Raw genomic sequence first — 16,970 nt, 5'->3', positions numbered from 1 at the left:
CCTGGAAAGACGACTGCTAAGGTTTCAATGTAGCCACAAATATTTACTTTCATTTCTGAAAACTACTGGCCAAAGTTTTTTCTGTTTATTAAACAACGTGTCTGAATTATCCAGTTATAAACCTTTGTTGTTAGTTTACTATTGCTAAATGGTGCCATCTTGAAGATACAGTAATTTCCAACAAACTGAAGGATATAGACCCAAACAGGCAGCTGCAGATGATCATTAAAAATCAGGGGCAGATGAAGCCTCAGAGAGATATGTAGGAAAGCAGAACTAACTCAGGACATATGCGTCACATTGGGTACTGTTAACTCTAGGTAAGATTTGAGAGACTTCCTGAGAAAAGATTTTGCTGTCTAGGTGAACTATGCACCCTGAGCTGCAAATTTTAGCTTTCATCATTCTCAATGGAGAAGTAATGCGTCAGACCTCTGCGTCAGAACTAAGTAGACTGCCAGATTTGTAAAATCTCTTCTGAAGGAAAAAAATAATGAACTACTATATGGACTTCCACTTTCTATTCAACATTTTAGATGTCATCTTTGAAAGGAGGAAGAAGAGGCAACATATACGTTGAGTACATTACTGAAGACCTGTAGACTCACACAACTGCCAGTACAGCATGACCCATCAGTCAAAATACTACATTCTTGAAGATGTAGCATTACCTATGTGTTACACAGAAAATTCTGCACTTTCCACAGTATATTTGAAAAACAAGGATTATAACAGCAGTATTTCCTTCACAAATTATCCCATAACAACACAGATACAATAAAAGTAGAAATACTTCCACAAAAATTGACTTTCTGCCTTGTCATTAAAAGGTTCTGATAGAGCTAAAAACAAATGCACACATCTTGAAAATTTTTGATAAAAACGCAAACTGGTACATGTGGTTACCTGAAGCATTACTATGTCCTTGTCAAACATCTCCCTCCTGCACTTCACATTATGATAGTAATAAATCTGAAACAAAAAATAATCCCACAATAATTAATAGACACCATATTTAATCTAAACTTATTTTCATTCTGGAAAAATAAATTTTGTTATAAAGTATCAGTAAACAAAAAAAAAATCTGTGATTTGGAAAAATTATACAAATATACTTGTACGCAAAAAGCATTTTTATATAGCACAGAACAAGCATAGCTGCTGGCTGGGTTGTATTGATCTAATGTCTAAATTGCATACACTTAGTAAAAAGGAAAAATCTCTTTGGGCTATATTTTAATACATCTACTTGTTTAGCAATTCACGGGTTGAAATTCACAGGAGAGAAAGCCCTTGCAGCTGGAGAAATGTTCTTTCTTTGCTCCATGAATTACTCTAGTTATTTGAGATATAATCTTCCAGGAATTGCCAGTTTCAGCAAAATGTTAATATTGTGATAAAACCATACTTCACCCAAACCATCCTGGGAGTGAATGCAACAGTACTGCACCAAGCAGCACCAACAATGCAATCACTGCAAGGCACTGAAATGTGGGAAAAGTCGATTTTACCACAATTAAGGAAAAAATAAAGAGGGCTGACAAGTTTCTACCTGGAACTGGGAATAATCTTCAGCATGCTAAACTTTCCTCTAGAGACACACCATTTCTCACCAGAATTACATGGAAGAAAGCTAGGCATGCCTTCCCTCTCTTCCCCATAATAATAATCCACACACAGATGCCCATTCCTATCTTCTGGGAGAATATCTAAAAGGAGCTGGCTCTCCACAGCCAAAGGAATAAGAAAGGACTTCCACACTGTAGGAACCATATTACCTAAACTAAACCAGGCTCTTACCTTCAAGATGCTGACAACCAGGGGAAATTAACACAGAGGCTTATTTCTCCATCAAAAGCTATGCTGAAATTTCACATTTGATGTGTGTCTACAGTAATATGGGTGCTGCAATAATGTATATAGCTAGAGCTCGTTTTGCTTTAATAATAACAATAAAGGACATCACCTTATAAAGATTCTTTAGGTTAAGAGGCAAGAAGTGGCAGAATATAAAACGTTCAAGCAGTTTAATGCAGCCTCCTAGTACACGTGCACTGCAATTATCTAGTGAAGATGAGAGCTTGTGGGAGGGAAAAAAGTTTCTAGCAAATAAATCAAATTGACACCTCTGAGAATTTGGAATAAATCCTGTTTCTGTTGTAATCTATGTCTTGCCGAGAAAAATCACTGAAGGCAACCACCCTGGTGGGTGGCACTGACACTGCAGTACCACATTATAATAGTTATGCTTGAAACACCTAAGATCTAATTTACACAAACACAGAAAACATAAGTTGAGAGATGGATGGAGCTACTCTCCAGAAGTATGAAAGAAGTATGAGAGATAAAAGTCAAGAAACACTTAATTCTATGCTGGTTCTAATGCTTCTGTGTGGTCTTTGTATTTCAATTACTTTATAAACATAAAGAGTAATAGTAACTTAACGGTGGATAGTTTTATATTTGAGACATTTTTATGTGCAGGTGATGAATGCATTACCAAAGATGTGCAGATCTAATTCTGCACTTTGTGCTGCTGTTGGAGAGTATACAGCAAAAAGGCTAAGAGTTATTAACTGCATTATACTAAAACTTCTTTATGCACAGACTGCTAAGTTCACCGAGTACGGCAGTAGTCCTGAAACAAAAAAGCAACTTCTGACTAAGAAATCAAAGACTAGTTTAAAAGCACAAATATTCAAATTATGTGAGTGCTGACATAAAACCCGACCTCACATTGCCCTCTAAGATTTACGTAAGTGAAATTTGAAATCAATACAGACAAGGGAGGTTTTGAGGTCCAAAATTATCTCAGCGGAGTTATCAGAAAACAGTGATACTACAGCTACTGTGTACTTACCTGATTAACAAGAGAGAACCCATTTCTTCTCCACATCCCTGCATGCACTTGGGCACATAGGACTAGGCATCGTAGAGGATGTTCTATTAACATAGGTGGGCTAAGTTCACTCTGCATTAAGAAAATGCAATATTTTTATATAGAGAGAGAAAAGAAAATTAAGAAGGATGATACTTGTGATCATTAAAATATTCTGGCAATAAAAAAAGAGAAGTAAACCCAACACATATTACAAAAGTTTGATGAGCCTATTCAAAATCTATCCAATCGTTAACCAGCCTTACATTCTGTCTTTGCTCCACAGTTCTAGTCCACGAGAGCTTTCATTTATTCTTAAAGATAGTAGGTTTCGTATTTTAAAACATCAACACTATCAATTTAACAGCATTGTAATTTGCTTTCTTCCATTCAAAGATTAAGTAGTACTTCTTTCAAAAGACACTGGGATTTCTTCTCTCAGTTCTGTTTTCTCCTCTTTTAATTTATCTTGTTCTTTTTAACTTCCCCTTAAAGAAAGAGTGTATCAATAACAACATGTAGGAAGCAAGAAACAGTTGGGGAAGAAAATTAGAACCTAAGCCAAGGAGAAGGAATCAAATCCTGCTAAGAGTTCCTAAAAACAGCTTCTACTACAAAAACAAGTAACACATGAAGAACAAAATATGAATCTTAAACCCAAGTCTTAAGTTATTCAAGAGAGCAATACTGATTGCTTATGCTTCAGCCATGAATATCCAGATATCAATCTTTTAAGAGGTAATTTTATCTACTAAAGATAGTCTCTCTGAACAGAAGTAATAGCAAAAAGGTTCTTTGTTTTATTTAATAATACCCTACGCTTACATGACCAATTTCACATTCAGCGTTAATTATATTTAATGAATATGCACCATTTAATTACATACCAGGGGTAGCAGCTCTGGAAACTTATATGCCACTTCAGTTTTACTCAACAAAACATGCAAGCCTACATAAATACATGAAACAAATACATACATAACATTACATACAATATTTCATATAATTCAAATAGGACAAAAAAAGTAATTTAATTTACTATAGGACCATTTTCTGGACACAGCTACAAGTTTTCCCATTTTATCTGTATAAAATTTGCAGTATAAGTGAGATTTTTGCCTTTCTTTTGACTCGGTTGTGTTCCCTCAGAGACAGCAATGAGTCCTTGGTCTATCAGGATAAATTATCAAAAACAGATACTTCATCCTTTCTACCAGTCCTTAGAGGTTTATAAAATACCTCAGGAACTATAATGATGCCCTTACAAAATACATAAGGGTTTTCTGGTTTGCTTTGTTTTAAAGCTACAAGGGTTTTGCTTAAAAAGTCAAACACTCAAAGTTATTTGATGCTGAGCTTCAGAGTATTTAACTTAAAGAATTATCTTTTTCACTTCATTATCCATGAATTTTTATCATATGACTTTCTGATTCTGTAAACTAAAACTCAATCTTTTTTCAACACAACTCTTCAACACGATAGGCACAATATAAAGAGAAAGATATAGCTTAATTTTCAGGTGACACACATTTGATAAACCTGTTCTTCAACAGAATGTTGATTAGTCTATTCAATCTGACAGCTAAGCATATTTCAAAACAGTCAACTACAGTTCATATTTTGTTGCACTTCTTTTGCATCACTCAAGTGGCAAAAGGAGCAGTAACTGCTTACAACACATGCCACTGACAGATCCAGAGGCATGAGACAGCCTTCCCCAGGCCTGAAATGAAAACAACTTCTCCAGTGCTTGGGAAGATTTTGCCTAGAGGTTATCAAACAGGTAGAAACTGGCCAAAATGTATCCTATTCAGGCTTTAAACAACTGTTGTGTGATTCCTTATGTACACACAAATACAAATGACATTTATGTAACATTTTTCATTTCCTGAAATATTTTTAAACTAGTTCATACCTGCAAGTAAACGAGACACTGGGAGATGAATGCTAACTTTTTCCTGAGAAACACAGTATCTGATGGTCTCAACTGAATGTCCACACATACTGAGAACAATAGGCTGTTCTCCATCAGTAAAACCACTATGACACTGCATCAACACAGTCAGGCATTTCTTGTAAGCTTCAATTAACACTTTTTCCTAAAAGAAAGATTGCAGTTTACAGAGAGCATGAAAAAACCAGATCTCTGTGAAATAATACAAGCAACATAAAAGAGTCTGACAGGCCTGGGATTTTACCTTTATTAAGAGTCCTGCAAAATTAAGATAAGGAACTCAATAAAAAAAGCTGAATTCATAGGGGGGGGACACACAGATTGCGAAACTCATACCGGTACGTCTGATTAGAAAAACATCCACTAGTTTGGGTTTTTTTTTTTTTTAACTGATATTATGGAAACTTTCTGAGCAATCATCATGCTAGGTTACTAAAATCTGCACATTAACTAACAGTGATAGATTAAAGCCAGCTTGAATGTTCAAATATTCTAGGATCACCCGTTCCACAGCCATATTCTACCATGCTGAAGTTCTGTACTCCTGAAAGTTGAAACACTTATGGAGTAGAAAACTAAGTTATAATCAGGCAGCATTTGGTAGATCCAGAGCCTATTCCTCTATTCCCTCTTCTCTGAAAATTATAAGCTGATAGTGTTGTGATGATCACAACTTTCAGATGTGTGACAGAACTGCCTCTAGATTATTTTTTTAAAAGGCTTAACCATATCTTTTATGAATTGGTCAGTCCAAGTCATAATAGATGTGTTTAAATACAGAAAAGATTTGTACTTGCTCAGAGAAGATGACCTTGGCTTATGGTGCAGTTGTGTGTTCAGCTCAACTGTTACACATATTAATGTTTGTGGTTTTCCCCCCTTCATATATTCATGTGGAAAAACAACTCAGAAGGAACACTTACATCTAATGCACACCAGTCCTGCATCATTGAAATAACAAGTGTTAATTTCATCTGCAATGTAAATGCTGCTTCCCATTCTGGTTCCATTTCTATGTGTTGTCCTACTTGACGAGTTATGGGATCCATACCCTAGAACAAAGAGAATTATGCGTTTCAACAATGTATCACTGAAATATGTTGACAATTAATATAAATATGAGACAGTGGTTACCCATCCTTATAAATACATTGTTTCTACAACAGAAAAAAGCAGCTTGGGACCATCTGAAAAGGAACTATACACATCAAAACAATAACAAGAAAATGAAACAGGAATTGGAAAAGAAAAATACTGGGAGACTAAGGAGTCTGGATACGAGCTCTATTTATTACTAAGATCTGCAGAGATTTCAGTATTATGAACAGTACAACATTTGCATACATACGTTATCTTACATATACATTCTGGTTTTCGAAAGTATTTTCTAAGGATGTGCTACTAAATGCAGTTAAGTACTAATTAAAGATTGGGTACTACAGTACCTAATCAGCTTTTGGCATAAGAAGAAAAAAACAGCATGATCAAAGGATTACAATATAGTCAAGTGACTATCATAAACAGGCTAACAAAGGCTAAGTACTGAGACAGGTATGCTACTGAAGTACTGAAAAACAGGAGTGATTCTGACTTATACTTTACTGATCATATCATCAATTTGCCCTTGTAAAAGCTGCACGGCCTTTAAAATACTCCTCTTAAGGTAACATAGCCCATGAAAAGGCTGGAAAAACAAAACAAAATACAGTGAAGAGGTCTACTTGTATGTCAGCAACCATATATTCCTCAATACAAGGAGCAACTCTGCTGACACTTAAGTAGTAACTGGAGCTCTCACTATGAGGAAAAGTTGGTTAAGAACGACCAGATTTCACTCACACAATTAATTGTGTCTTGTCTGCCTCTACAATTGCAAAATATGCCCAAAATGACGTTTTCCTTTTTGAACTGGTCTTCCTTTTTATTGCCCTCTACAACTAACTAAATTTAAAAAAGTGAGGCGAGACATTGTACTTCATGAAAACACAATAACTCTGAAAGTTATACTGCACTGAAGTTATAAAATGGAGAGTACATTAAATTCCTTCAATTTTTATATCATGATAGTTAACTTCCTGCTTTAATTTTGCAAAATATTGTAAATCATAGATTTACATACCTGCATACATTTGAGTAATTCTAAGAAAGCATCAAAACCCTCTAGAAACTTGTGCCTCAAGTCATCTGACCATTCAGTTGGCTTACTTATCAACACATACCTGGGTAAATGAAGAAGATGCAAGTATTAATTTTATATTTTTTTCCTTCCTCAATTGATCAAATAAGCACAGAGTTAATATACTCACTTGAGATCCAAAATAAGGCTCTGAACACGCCTGAATTTGAAAGCCTGCAGAGCAGTGTAACGTTCAAACTGAAACCTGCCTTGGATGTCACGATGCCTTAAGTGATCCATAAAAGTTTTGATGATAGTGGTCATGAGATTTTCTTCCGTTATTAGCATTCGAGCCTATGCCAAAGTACATTGAAATTTGCTGTAATTAACAGACAGAGCTAACAAGAGTTTCACATTGCACCATGAAGTTTATAAAATAGATCCATTTTTATCCAAAATAGTTACATCAATAATTAAAACAGAAAAACACACTGAAGGCCAATTTTCCAAACATTCACAGAAGGAAAAAAAAAAGTAACCTAGCCAGAAATTATCATAATCCAGATCTCTTTCTTCAGATCTCTTCTGTACAGAAGTTTCACTATGGTTAGACTCCTGCTAACCTATATAATTATGACACAAGACATATGTTATTATGTGTCTTATAATTAACTTGTACCTCCCTTTAAGTAGGTGTTGTTTCCTCTTGTATAATTTAAGTATGAGCCCTTTAGGGGAGTGACAGCTCATCTATTTTCTGCTTACAAACTGTCAAGCCCTGTGGTGAACAAAGCATCTTCTGAACTGCTAAGGAACTGTATAGTGCAATTTCCACATGGAAATTACATGTAATGACTTACAACTCCCTTCAAGGGCTACTGCATATATCCATATGTTGTAGGAAACAAATCAAAAGGCATCACAAAGTCCAACAAAGATCATCTTCCACTCCCAACCTACCCTAACTCAACCCCACAACAGAGTAGAGGGCACTAAGAAGTTACTGCCATCTTCTACTTGTGAGCTCTTCCAGAACTCTCCCATTCTCTTGGTTCTCCAAGCTGAACGGGATGAGTCTTGCTGTTCTTGGATCTCATGAGGCTTTTACTATGTGGCTGGTAGATTCAAGACTGACCACTCCTCTCTACCTCAATGACACTGTGGTTGTTGACTAGAGCTTCTAGGTTCTACAGTTGCTAATGATACTCCAAAACACAGTTTCTAAAATGCTACTGCAGGGGGAAAAAAATAAAATTTAATAATTAACATTTTCCCCCCCAAAATCACCACCAACACAACTACTCATCCTCCCTCAAACCAAAAAACCTCAGTTATTTGAGATCTTAAACTCCGACATTACTAAAATCAGTTTGAAAATGTTACTGGGGTGCAGTGGGGTGGTTTTACAGTCTTCAACTTGTTCATTCAGGTAAGAATGAATGGCTCTAAATAAATAAAAAATATTTAATTCATACAATAGGAGCTTATCATAATTATTTTCAAGTCATCAGTCCATTCTATCCTTCTACAAAACAGTCAAAACCAATTTCCTTTACTATTTTTGTATGCTTTTAAAATAGAAAACACATATAAGGGGCACTGCAATTCTCCTCTATGGAAATGTTTTAAACTCCTTTTAAAGAAAAAAAAAAAAGTACTAACACACATATTCCACCACTCCATCTCCTAGAGGAAAAAAAATAATACTATAACTATTTGAATAATACTAGTTGGTTAAGTCCAACTGTAAGTCTGAATATTGCCAGCGTTCTTACTGACAGCATCAAAATTCAAAGAGGAAACACAATATTGCCCTGAACCATGGAAACAGAATCCTGAGGTCCTGTTGAATTCCCATGAATAACATCCATTGCTAGGAAACTGAAAAATAACTTTATTCAGTATCATAACTGCCATGCCACTATTGAATTTTAGAGCTTAATTAAGCTGATCAAATTTGGAAGGATTAAGAAGCATTCATTTTTTAAACAATTCTGGCTATGAAAATCAGACTTTTATTTCCAGTTCAGCTCCAAAATGTAATTTGTCTAGTTTGTAATACAAGCAACGACAGACTTATTTGGAGACTGGAGCAAGAAAAGAGGTTTCGCAAACAAGGATAAGCTGGTGAAAGATCAGCAGAGTTAGTGAGCTGGGAGAAGTAACAGTGGCTGAAGCACCAGAACAAAAATTAACTGGAAATCTGAAAGAAGGCATCATCTGAGTCTAAAAGTACCAAAGGAAGTAGGAAATACGACACAGTTCTTGCTTGCACTTGTGTTGATTGGAAAATTATTACAAAGCGGATAATTTATAAAACTGCACCAGAAAGGCATGCTCTGAAACTGTGATATGCAAACCATAGTGTACATTTCTACAAACAGTAACTGTGGCTCAGTATGATGATGAATTTAAATGTTATGTGCGTGTCTCTAAACAAACATTTAAGTACCTTTCTAAAAAAAAGTAAAAGAAAAATGTAAAAAGAAAAACCAAAAATACCCAGCTCACTCTGGGAAGTCAAACTCAAACTTTGCAATGCTGAACACTTTAACTTCTAAACCCACAACAATGTATGTAAACAGTTTGACTGCTGTGCAGCAGCAGTGCCCTGCATTTCCAGAGCAATGTTAAAGAAATCTGTAATCTTGATTCAAGAACCTTGATTGGCTTTAAACAAATAAAAATTTCCTTTTGCGGTCTTTTAGTACTTACAAGAGAAGGCACTGTGAATATCTGTATCGAGAGGTCAGCAATTGAGAACTCTCTGTCGTGGTCATCTTTCATAAAATCACTCTGCAATCGCTCATAGTTCTATTAAGAAGGAGGCAAAAAAAGGCAAGGAGTGCCAACTATCAGTTTTTAAAAGAAAGACAAGCACTACTCACCAGAGTAGGTACAGTGAAGAGTTGGACAGACAGAGCAGCCACCGATACTGCCCGCTCGTGATCATCCTCCATATAATCTCTCTGCAACTGCCGGTAATTCTAAACAACAAGGGGAAATTCACCTCTAATCCACACTGACCTGATTTTTTAATTTAAAGTCTGCACTGGGACACTTTAATGCCACGACAAAGGGAAGAGCAGCTCTTATGGATTATTACATAGGTATTTTGTACAAAGAACACGACAACTTAATCTGCTCACAGGTGAGATCTACTCACTCTCACTAATATTTTATTTTCTACTCAAAAAAAGTTATTTGTCTTCAGCATAGTGAGCAGAATTTTGCAGTGCTCATTTAAAGCATTTCAAATACCAGTTACTGCAGAAATACTAATCAGCATAAATGAAATTCAGCACTATTTCTGAATAGGGCTGTAACAGCTTACACCTCAACAATGAGAAGCGATTAACTCTTAAGAAGTGATAGCCTTCACAGTCAACGGTGACAAAAACCTCTGAACTGCTTTAGTTCTGGGGAGCCTGGAAAGCCCATTTTCTTCCCAGGAGATGAGATGTCATTATAACTAATATTTTGAGGACAGAAATAAGGTAGTCATCATTTCATTTCAACTTTTCACTTCCAAAAAAAAGGTAAAAAAATCCAGGTAACAGTTAATTTGAAGTACTGTATGCTAACTAAACTCTCTTCACTAGACAATTTAAGCATTTAATAAGCATTTAATCTTCACAAGAAAGATACTTACTCTTGCAAAGCGAACAGCGAAAAGTTTCTTGTATTTTAAATCCATAAGTAGACTGCTCATGAATAACTGGTGATACACATTCCTAGCTCCTGTCAAGAAAAATAAACGAAATACTGCATGTCACTATTTTCTATCAACATATTATGGAAACATTTAGAAAAGTAAACTTTCACAGAATGAGGCAAGAGCACACTTCAGAGCAGAAGCTACTTTGATTAAGTCTCTCAGGTGGTAGCAAAAGATGAAGAAGAATACATAAAACAAAATTCTTCAAGTAGCATTATTTATTACTCCTGTATAAGATAACACAGAACTGTTGAATGGGAACATAAACCTTCAAAATAAGGCAAACAAGAATGGAACTCTATTCCTCCCCAGGATAAACAGAGGATTTGGATGGCCCAGGGGAAAAAAAAAAAAAAAAAGCACACTATTATGAGAAGTCCTGCGAACTACAATAAATTTTGCTAGTTGTGAACAACTCTGAAAAATAATCAGCTTAGCTGTCTCTGAATTTCTAGTCTGTCTAAGCAGCATCCCAGAAAATATTATCAATACAAATGAGAATTGTCTGTATGTAGCTTGGAAATACATGCACATGTGTAACATTTCTTTCTGTAGGTCACTTTTAAGCCAAAAAGCTATTACGCTATTTCTTTAATGCAGAGTAACCATGGAATACATGAAAAAGTAGAGAAATACCGATGTTGAAATGGAAATGCAAAAGTTACTTCTTGCTTACATGAAGTTATTATCCTAACATAACCTGTATTTAAAATGCTGTAACGGGCCACAAAAATAGTACCTTTCAGATCACAAAATCTGTGGTCAAAAATAATTTAAAAAAGTAAAATAAAATCTGAGTGCCAGAAATTCATTCAGAAAAGACAAAGGTACCAGATAAACAAAACAAAACAAAAAAATTTTCTCCATATTACATCCACTTTCCACCTGACTTCTTACTTCTTTTATTGCTGCTCCAAGAAGTTCCCAAGATAGACCACAAAGGGATGTTACTACTCTAGGATATGTGTACCTCACAACTGAAGAACAACAAGATACTGGAGAGGAGGGTAGTAATCTTCAAAATACTACATTCATGTTTAAATAAGGAAAGGACATATATATTGCATCATTCTCTGCCTTCTCTTTGTGCTTCTCTTTCTTACACCTGGCCGTATATGCCCTTTCAGGATATCAAATCAGACACAGAATCCATGAGAGAAAAGAAATCAACTACCTCCACTTCCTCAGAATTACAGCTTTCTAGCCAATGGCTCTAAAATCACAGAACAGTAGTTTTCACCAAACACTTGCAGAACACTTCAAGAATACGTCATGAACACAAACACAAGTCAAAGCAGAAAACCTTTGCCTCATCCCTTAAAATGAGGCAGTTTGGTAGATATTATACAGATGCTGAGATCTTGTAGTGTAGATAAACCCCAAATCACTCTACTGTTTACTCAGTTTCCCTTAAATATGATTGTCATCTGCATATTCAAGTCAGCCTTAATTTCAGACTACTTTGAAAAATCTCCAAATAGACTCCATATGTTCTTGTCTTCAGTATATCTGGAGCGTATCAAAGAACAGATTACAACAAATCAGGCAATTCTATCTATCATACACCACAGTAAAAATGATCAAACGTTAGCCAACAGGGTGAAGGGAAAACCTTTATGCATAGCATTCTTTAGTATTTTCCAGAAGTTTAAGAAAACTCACCCTTCCACAGTTTAGAATCACTCAGCATCAGCTTATCCACAAGAGAAGAGTTTTCACCATCTGGCCCCTCCTGTAAACCAACCTGACACAATATCCGACGAAGGCCATCTTAATGAAGATAAATTATTTAAGTTAGTTACAGCTTAAACATAGAGTAGTACATTATTTTGACATCTGACATACTGTAATTTTCATAAGAGACAGTAGAAGCCATAGGGCCCTCTTTTCCTTGACAACTGAATACCACTGCTCATAGAAACACAAATATTTCATATCTTGCAAGTTTCACACTAACCTTATGGAACATCAGGAACCTTGTGAAAATTGCCAAACAACTGTTTGTTTCAAAGTCATCAAATAGAAATATGCTTTCTTAAAAGTATTGCTAGCTTCATAATATAAGAAATACTTATATAGCAGGCTAATTTTCTAGGTTATATTTTTCCTGTTTAGAGTCCTATCAAAAGGAAAATATAATTCATATATGCAATGACTCATATACTCATGTGAGTTTTTTGTTTACACTTACTAGCTGCTATTATTTTAAAGCTTCTCTACCTACTTTTTCTAACGGAAAACAGCAATAATTGTTATTATATGAACATGTAAGTTATCATATGCTTGCAGATAAGCCTGCATCTGCAACAGAACACAACACAGACATGCTTGTATTAACAATGTTCAGTCTAGCTCTGTACTGCAGGTAATGCATATTCAGTAACACAACTGCATGACTAACACACACCAGCCCTTATTTCTGCATGTCGGTCAGCCATCTCAGCTTCTTACACAGAGTTGGCAGCGGCTTAGTGCGATGTATACCATACCATTCGCTGTTCTGCATGGTGCAGTTCTATACAGCCCGTGAAGCCTTACAGCAATCTCGGGGTGGGGGGTGTGTGTGTGTGTCACCTTGCAGAGTTCAATTCCAACTACTGTTATGAAGGGTAACAAATTAATGGAAACTACTGCATTGCTCAACAAATGGCAAACAGATGCTTATTCCTGAAGAACTGACATTTGCTAGAAAGGCTGTGGTAGCCAAGCTTGGTACAGAATTCCATAATAAGGTTTTTCCCTTTATTCACTGACAAGAGTTTGACACTCATTTCGCAGCAATCATCCAACCTAACTTTGTGGCACAGCAGAAGACCTCTCTGCCTTTGGTCAGGGACATTTAAGTGTAACCACCTAAGCAATGCAATTCTACCACCCCATGTTACAGATGAATGGTAACAGGCTGTTTGATTGAGCAGAATCTAGATGCCTGGGTGTGTTTGTTAAAAAAATGAAGGGAAATCAACTTTTTCAAAAGTGCATTTCACAAAACCAGCCTAAAAGTACACTGCAAGACTGCATCCCAAGGTGTGCAATGCATTTCAAGTAGTTGAGCATGTAGGTCACAGACAAAATGTATGCATACTGCTTACCATCAAACTTCATTTTTGACCTTCTGAATCATAAAGGACACTGTATTTAATGAAGTGAACTCTGCAGAATTTCAGAAACACCACACACACAAACTATAAATTCAATGCTTTCATCTATAATTTGATACTCCATTAACATAGTCAAGTTACTTTTTTGCAACTGCAATTTAGTGCTGAAAATTAGTGACTTTGGTACCTGGCACAAATGACATGGCACAAAACTGGGCTGAAAGAAAATGAGAAAGACAGTGCCTGCCTCCAGGTTATACTGAAAGGAAAATTCATATCAGAAATTAAATATCTTCATGTCTCCTTTCTTTTAATACCTATTACTTGCCAGCAACACTGGCAAATAGTTGAACAAACTGCTACTATAATTTCTCAAATGTTTGATTTATGTATATTTAAAAAAATAACTTAAAACTACTTACATTTCTAAAAAGATAACACGATATAAGGATCCTGTGCCTGAAATCTTGGCTAGTTTTTCAACTACCAGTCTAATAAAACATACAATCTCTGAAAAAATTTTGCACCTATACAGAATGTATATGCACATATATGAACGTATATTACAGCTGAGTGTGTTTTGCTAATAATACTTGTTAACATTTACAGATGCATAGAACAAAGTGCATTGGGGACCGTATCTACATTTTTACATATCAGCAGTTTGACACATTCTTTTTTTTCCCCTCATGCTCCATGCCTTCACAACCTTATGATTTATCAGGACAAAGGAGGAACAAAGTCAAAACTAACACAGAGTCTTCCCATAAAAATGATACTGTGCATCTTCAAAGAAACCTCTTTGTAAATATCTGATTAATACTTTGTTGGCTTCTCTACTTACCCCCAAACCTCCACATATCCTTGCATTTTCCCTGTTGTTCTACTTAGCAAAAATTCTGAAGCAATCACTTTCACAATCATTCATCAAATTAGATAAAACAAAAATGTTCAGAAGTGATCAGACAGGCTATTTTCAGCTTACTGCATTCATTTAAAAAGAACTAGAGGCTGCAAAATAACTTGTTGGCATACAGCATTTGACAGCGGTTCTCAGCTTCTGTTCAACAGCAACTAAACAGAAAACAGTATACAAGATGATTGAGTAAGACTGGTAGCACTTTCATACGGAAGTTAGAACTCAAACAGCACTCCAATAAGAGAAAAAAGAATGAAGTCTGACAAGGTATTAATAGCTTTGCCTTACATATTACGTATCTGAAATAAGTAGACAACATTGCTTCAGGAATGCAGCTTGCCTCACAAATACTGTCTAACTTATTTCAAGAAAAGTTCAAGTTTGCCCACCTGAATATCCAATAACACTGCCAAGCCAAGTTAGAAGCTTCAGACCAAAGCTCTGATGGGCAACAATAGATGAATGCATAACTTGTACTTTCAATGGCTTTGTCTGACGACTGGTATTTCTCTTAAAAAGAAAAGGGAAAAGGAGGTAATGCATATTTAAGTGAGGACTAGCATGTATTTCTGTACAGAAAGACAGCATTCCTATGATTAATTTAAACAATTAATACATATTCTAATTACTAACATCTACATAGGGAAGAAAAATTCAGAGAAGTCAGAACTTCGTTTACCCTATTAACATTTGAAGGACCTTGTTATGTAATGTAAACACATTAAGGCCAATCCATTTTCGGCTTTTGGTCTCTTATCAGTGTACACACTGGTCTACTGAGTTTACTGATAAGCAGTCCCACGCACAACCTAAGACACCCTTGCACATTTGTTCCTCACAACATGGCATGCAAGTCACACAGCAGCCCACCAAGGAAAGAAACTGATTGTCCATGCATTATTTTCAAAAATACAAATTAAACACACAGAGATAAAACAAGAAAGAAAACATTTCCCCTCATCTCCATGTTAAAAACCTTAGTAGTTAGAGATTACACATAAAAGCCATTTGTTCTATGACTGCATAGGTGGCAAGTTAAAAATATTACACAGCTTTATCTTTAAAGATACATCAATGTTTTCAAAATACCTTAAATAGTTTAAGGCCAGTAACTCTAGCTGCAGTATTTGTTTTTCAGTGGTAGTAGTACTATACATGAACTATTTATTTCATGTAATTAAGTACTGCACCACAGCAGTTAAAGAAAAATTAAATAGAAAATATTATTCCCATGTTCTTACATGGAAGAATCTTGTAATAGATAGATATTATGAATATAAATACACACATAAAATGGAAGTGTATTTGTAGCTTCACGCTTGGATTCAATCAGTAAAAATTTCCATAGTTGTGGCTGTGAAAGACTCAAACAATGAGAAAAACTAAAACAGTTTAACTTCATCAATCTGAACTGACATGCAATTCTTAAATATTATATTTGAAGTTCTTGATCAAATTCTGTTTTCTGAAGGGAAAAGTTGTCTAGGAAATTCTTTTTAGGAAATGATTTTAGGTGCAAGGTAGACCACAGTAGAAAAAAAAAAAAAAACCAAAAAGCAAAATGGATCAAAAAACCTGTATTTTGATACCTCTACTCTGCATATTGTAAATAGTACCTCTAACACTTGGTATTATTAAAATATAAAGAGTTATTATCATAACAGTATCACAAAACTGTGTAGCAAGATCTCTCTTTGTTTAAGATGAGGCAAATAAGTAGAAAATATTACCACTATTACTTACCACTATTACTGATTTTGCTTGATCGCAGTATTGAAAGTCTCCATATCGAACAGACCTACGTCCCTTCAAATTTGTAAAGGAGTAACATTACCACCGATTTTTAAACAAGAAGTTCAAATGCTGTGTTTCACGTTAGTATAAAAGACAGTAAAAGTTTCAGATGCAGGTTAACCACTCTTTCTTTCATGCTAGTTTTGTTTTTTAAAGTACTCTACATAGTTAGATACTTGTATTTCCAAAATGCACCCTGTATGTTTTAAAAGAAAATAAAATTATATCCTATACGCAGTTATTTGTTATACTATATTTTCTGTCTATAATATTGTTTTTAAGATGTAACCATCATACTTGTTTTATTTAAAATACCAAAACAAAAACTTATCTATAGTACTAATGCATCAATCATTAGTTTCGGCAGAATTTAAAAATAAGTCAGACACTTCAATGCCTTTTAAAAAGTAGATATTAAAGCTAATCGGTCTTTTAACCATACAACTAAAGCACTGGGTTGATTTCACGCCTGGAAGGTTTCCAGTCTTTC

General features: G+C 35.2%; 1 protein-coding gene across 4 annotated transcripts in view; it reads right to left on the bottom strand.

Annotated features, from left to right (window-relative positions):
* UBR2 (ubiquitin protein ligase E3 component n-recognin 2) overlaps positions 1–16,970 on the bottom strand; it is a 56,896-nt gene that overhangs the window by 25,177 nt on the left and 14,749 nt on the right. For 2 of the 4 annotated variants that reach the window (XR_015258265.1, XM_086745622.1), the window contains exons 7-19: positions 16,430–16,492; positions 15,076–15,196; positions 12,329–12,436; positions 10,601–10,689; positions 9,837–9,935; positions 9,664–9,762; positions 7,139–7,302; positions 6,952–7,051; positions 5,756–5,884; positions 4,794–4,977; positions 3,766–3,827; positions 2,861–2,971; positions 907–972 (exon numbers count right to left, since the gene is read on the bottom strand). Coding sequence is in view for 3 of the 4 variants with exons in the window: in XM_086745622.1 (XP_086601748.1) it covers positions 907–972; positions 2,861–2,971; positions 3,766–3,827; positions 4,794–4,977; positions 5,756–5,884; positions 6,952–7,051; positions 7,139–7,302; positions 9,664–9,762; positions 9,837–9,935; positions 10,601–10,689; positions 12,329–12,436; positions 15,076–15,196; positions 16,430–16,492 (1,395 nt within the window). In the remaining variant the exon portion in view is untranslated. The remainder of the gene's footprint in view (positions 1–906; positions 973–2,860; positions 2,972–3,765; positions 3,828–4,793; positions 4,978–5,755; positions 5,885–6,951; positions 7,052–7,138; positions 7,303–9,663; positions 9,763–9,836; positions 9,936–10,600; positions 10,690–12,328; positions 12,437–15,075; positions 15,197–16,429; positions 16,493–16,970) is intronic. The other 2 variants (XM_086745624.1, XM_086745623.1) reach the window with 2 other exon arrangements.

Source organism: Chlamydotis macqueenii, chromosome 3 (genome assembly GCF_036417535.1).
Source record: "Chlamydotis macqueenii isolate bChlMac1 chromosome 3, bChlMac1.mat, whole genome shotgun sequence".
Taxonomy (NCBI): Eukaryota; Metazoa; Chordata; class Aves; order Otidiformes; family Otididae; genus Chlamydotis; species Chlamydotis macqueenii.
The sequence above is the reverse complement of the archived record's forward strand: the minus strand, read 5'-3'. Positions and strand labels throughout refer to the sequence as shown.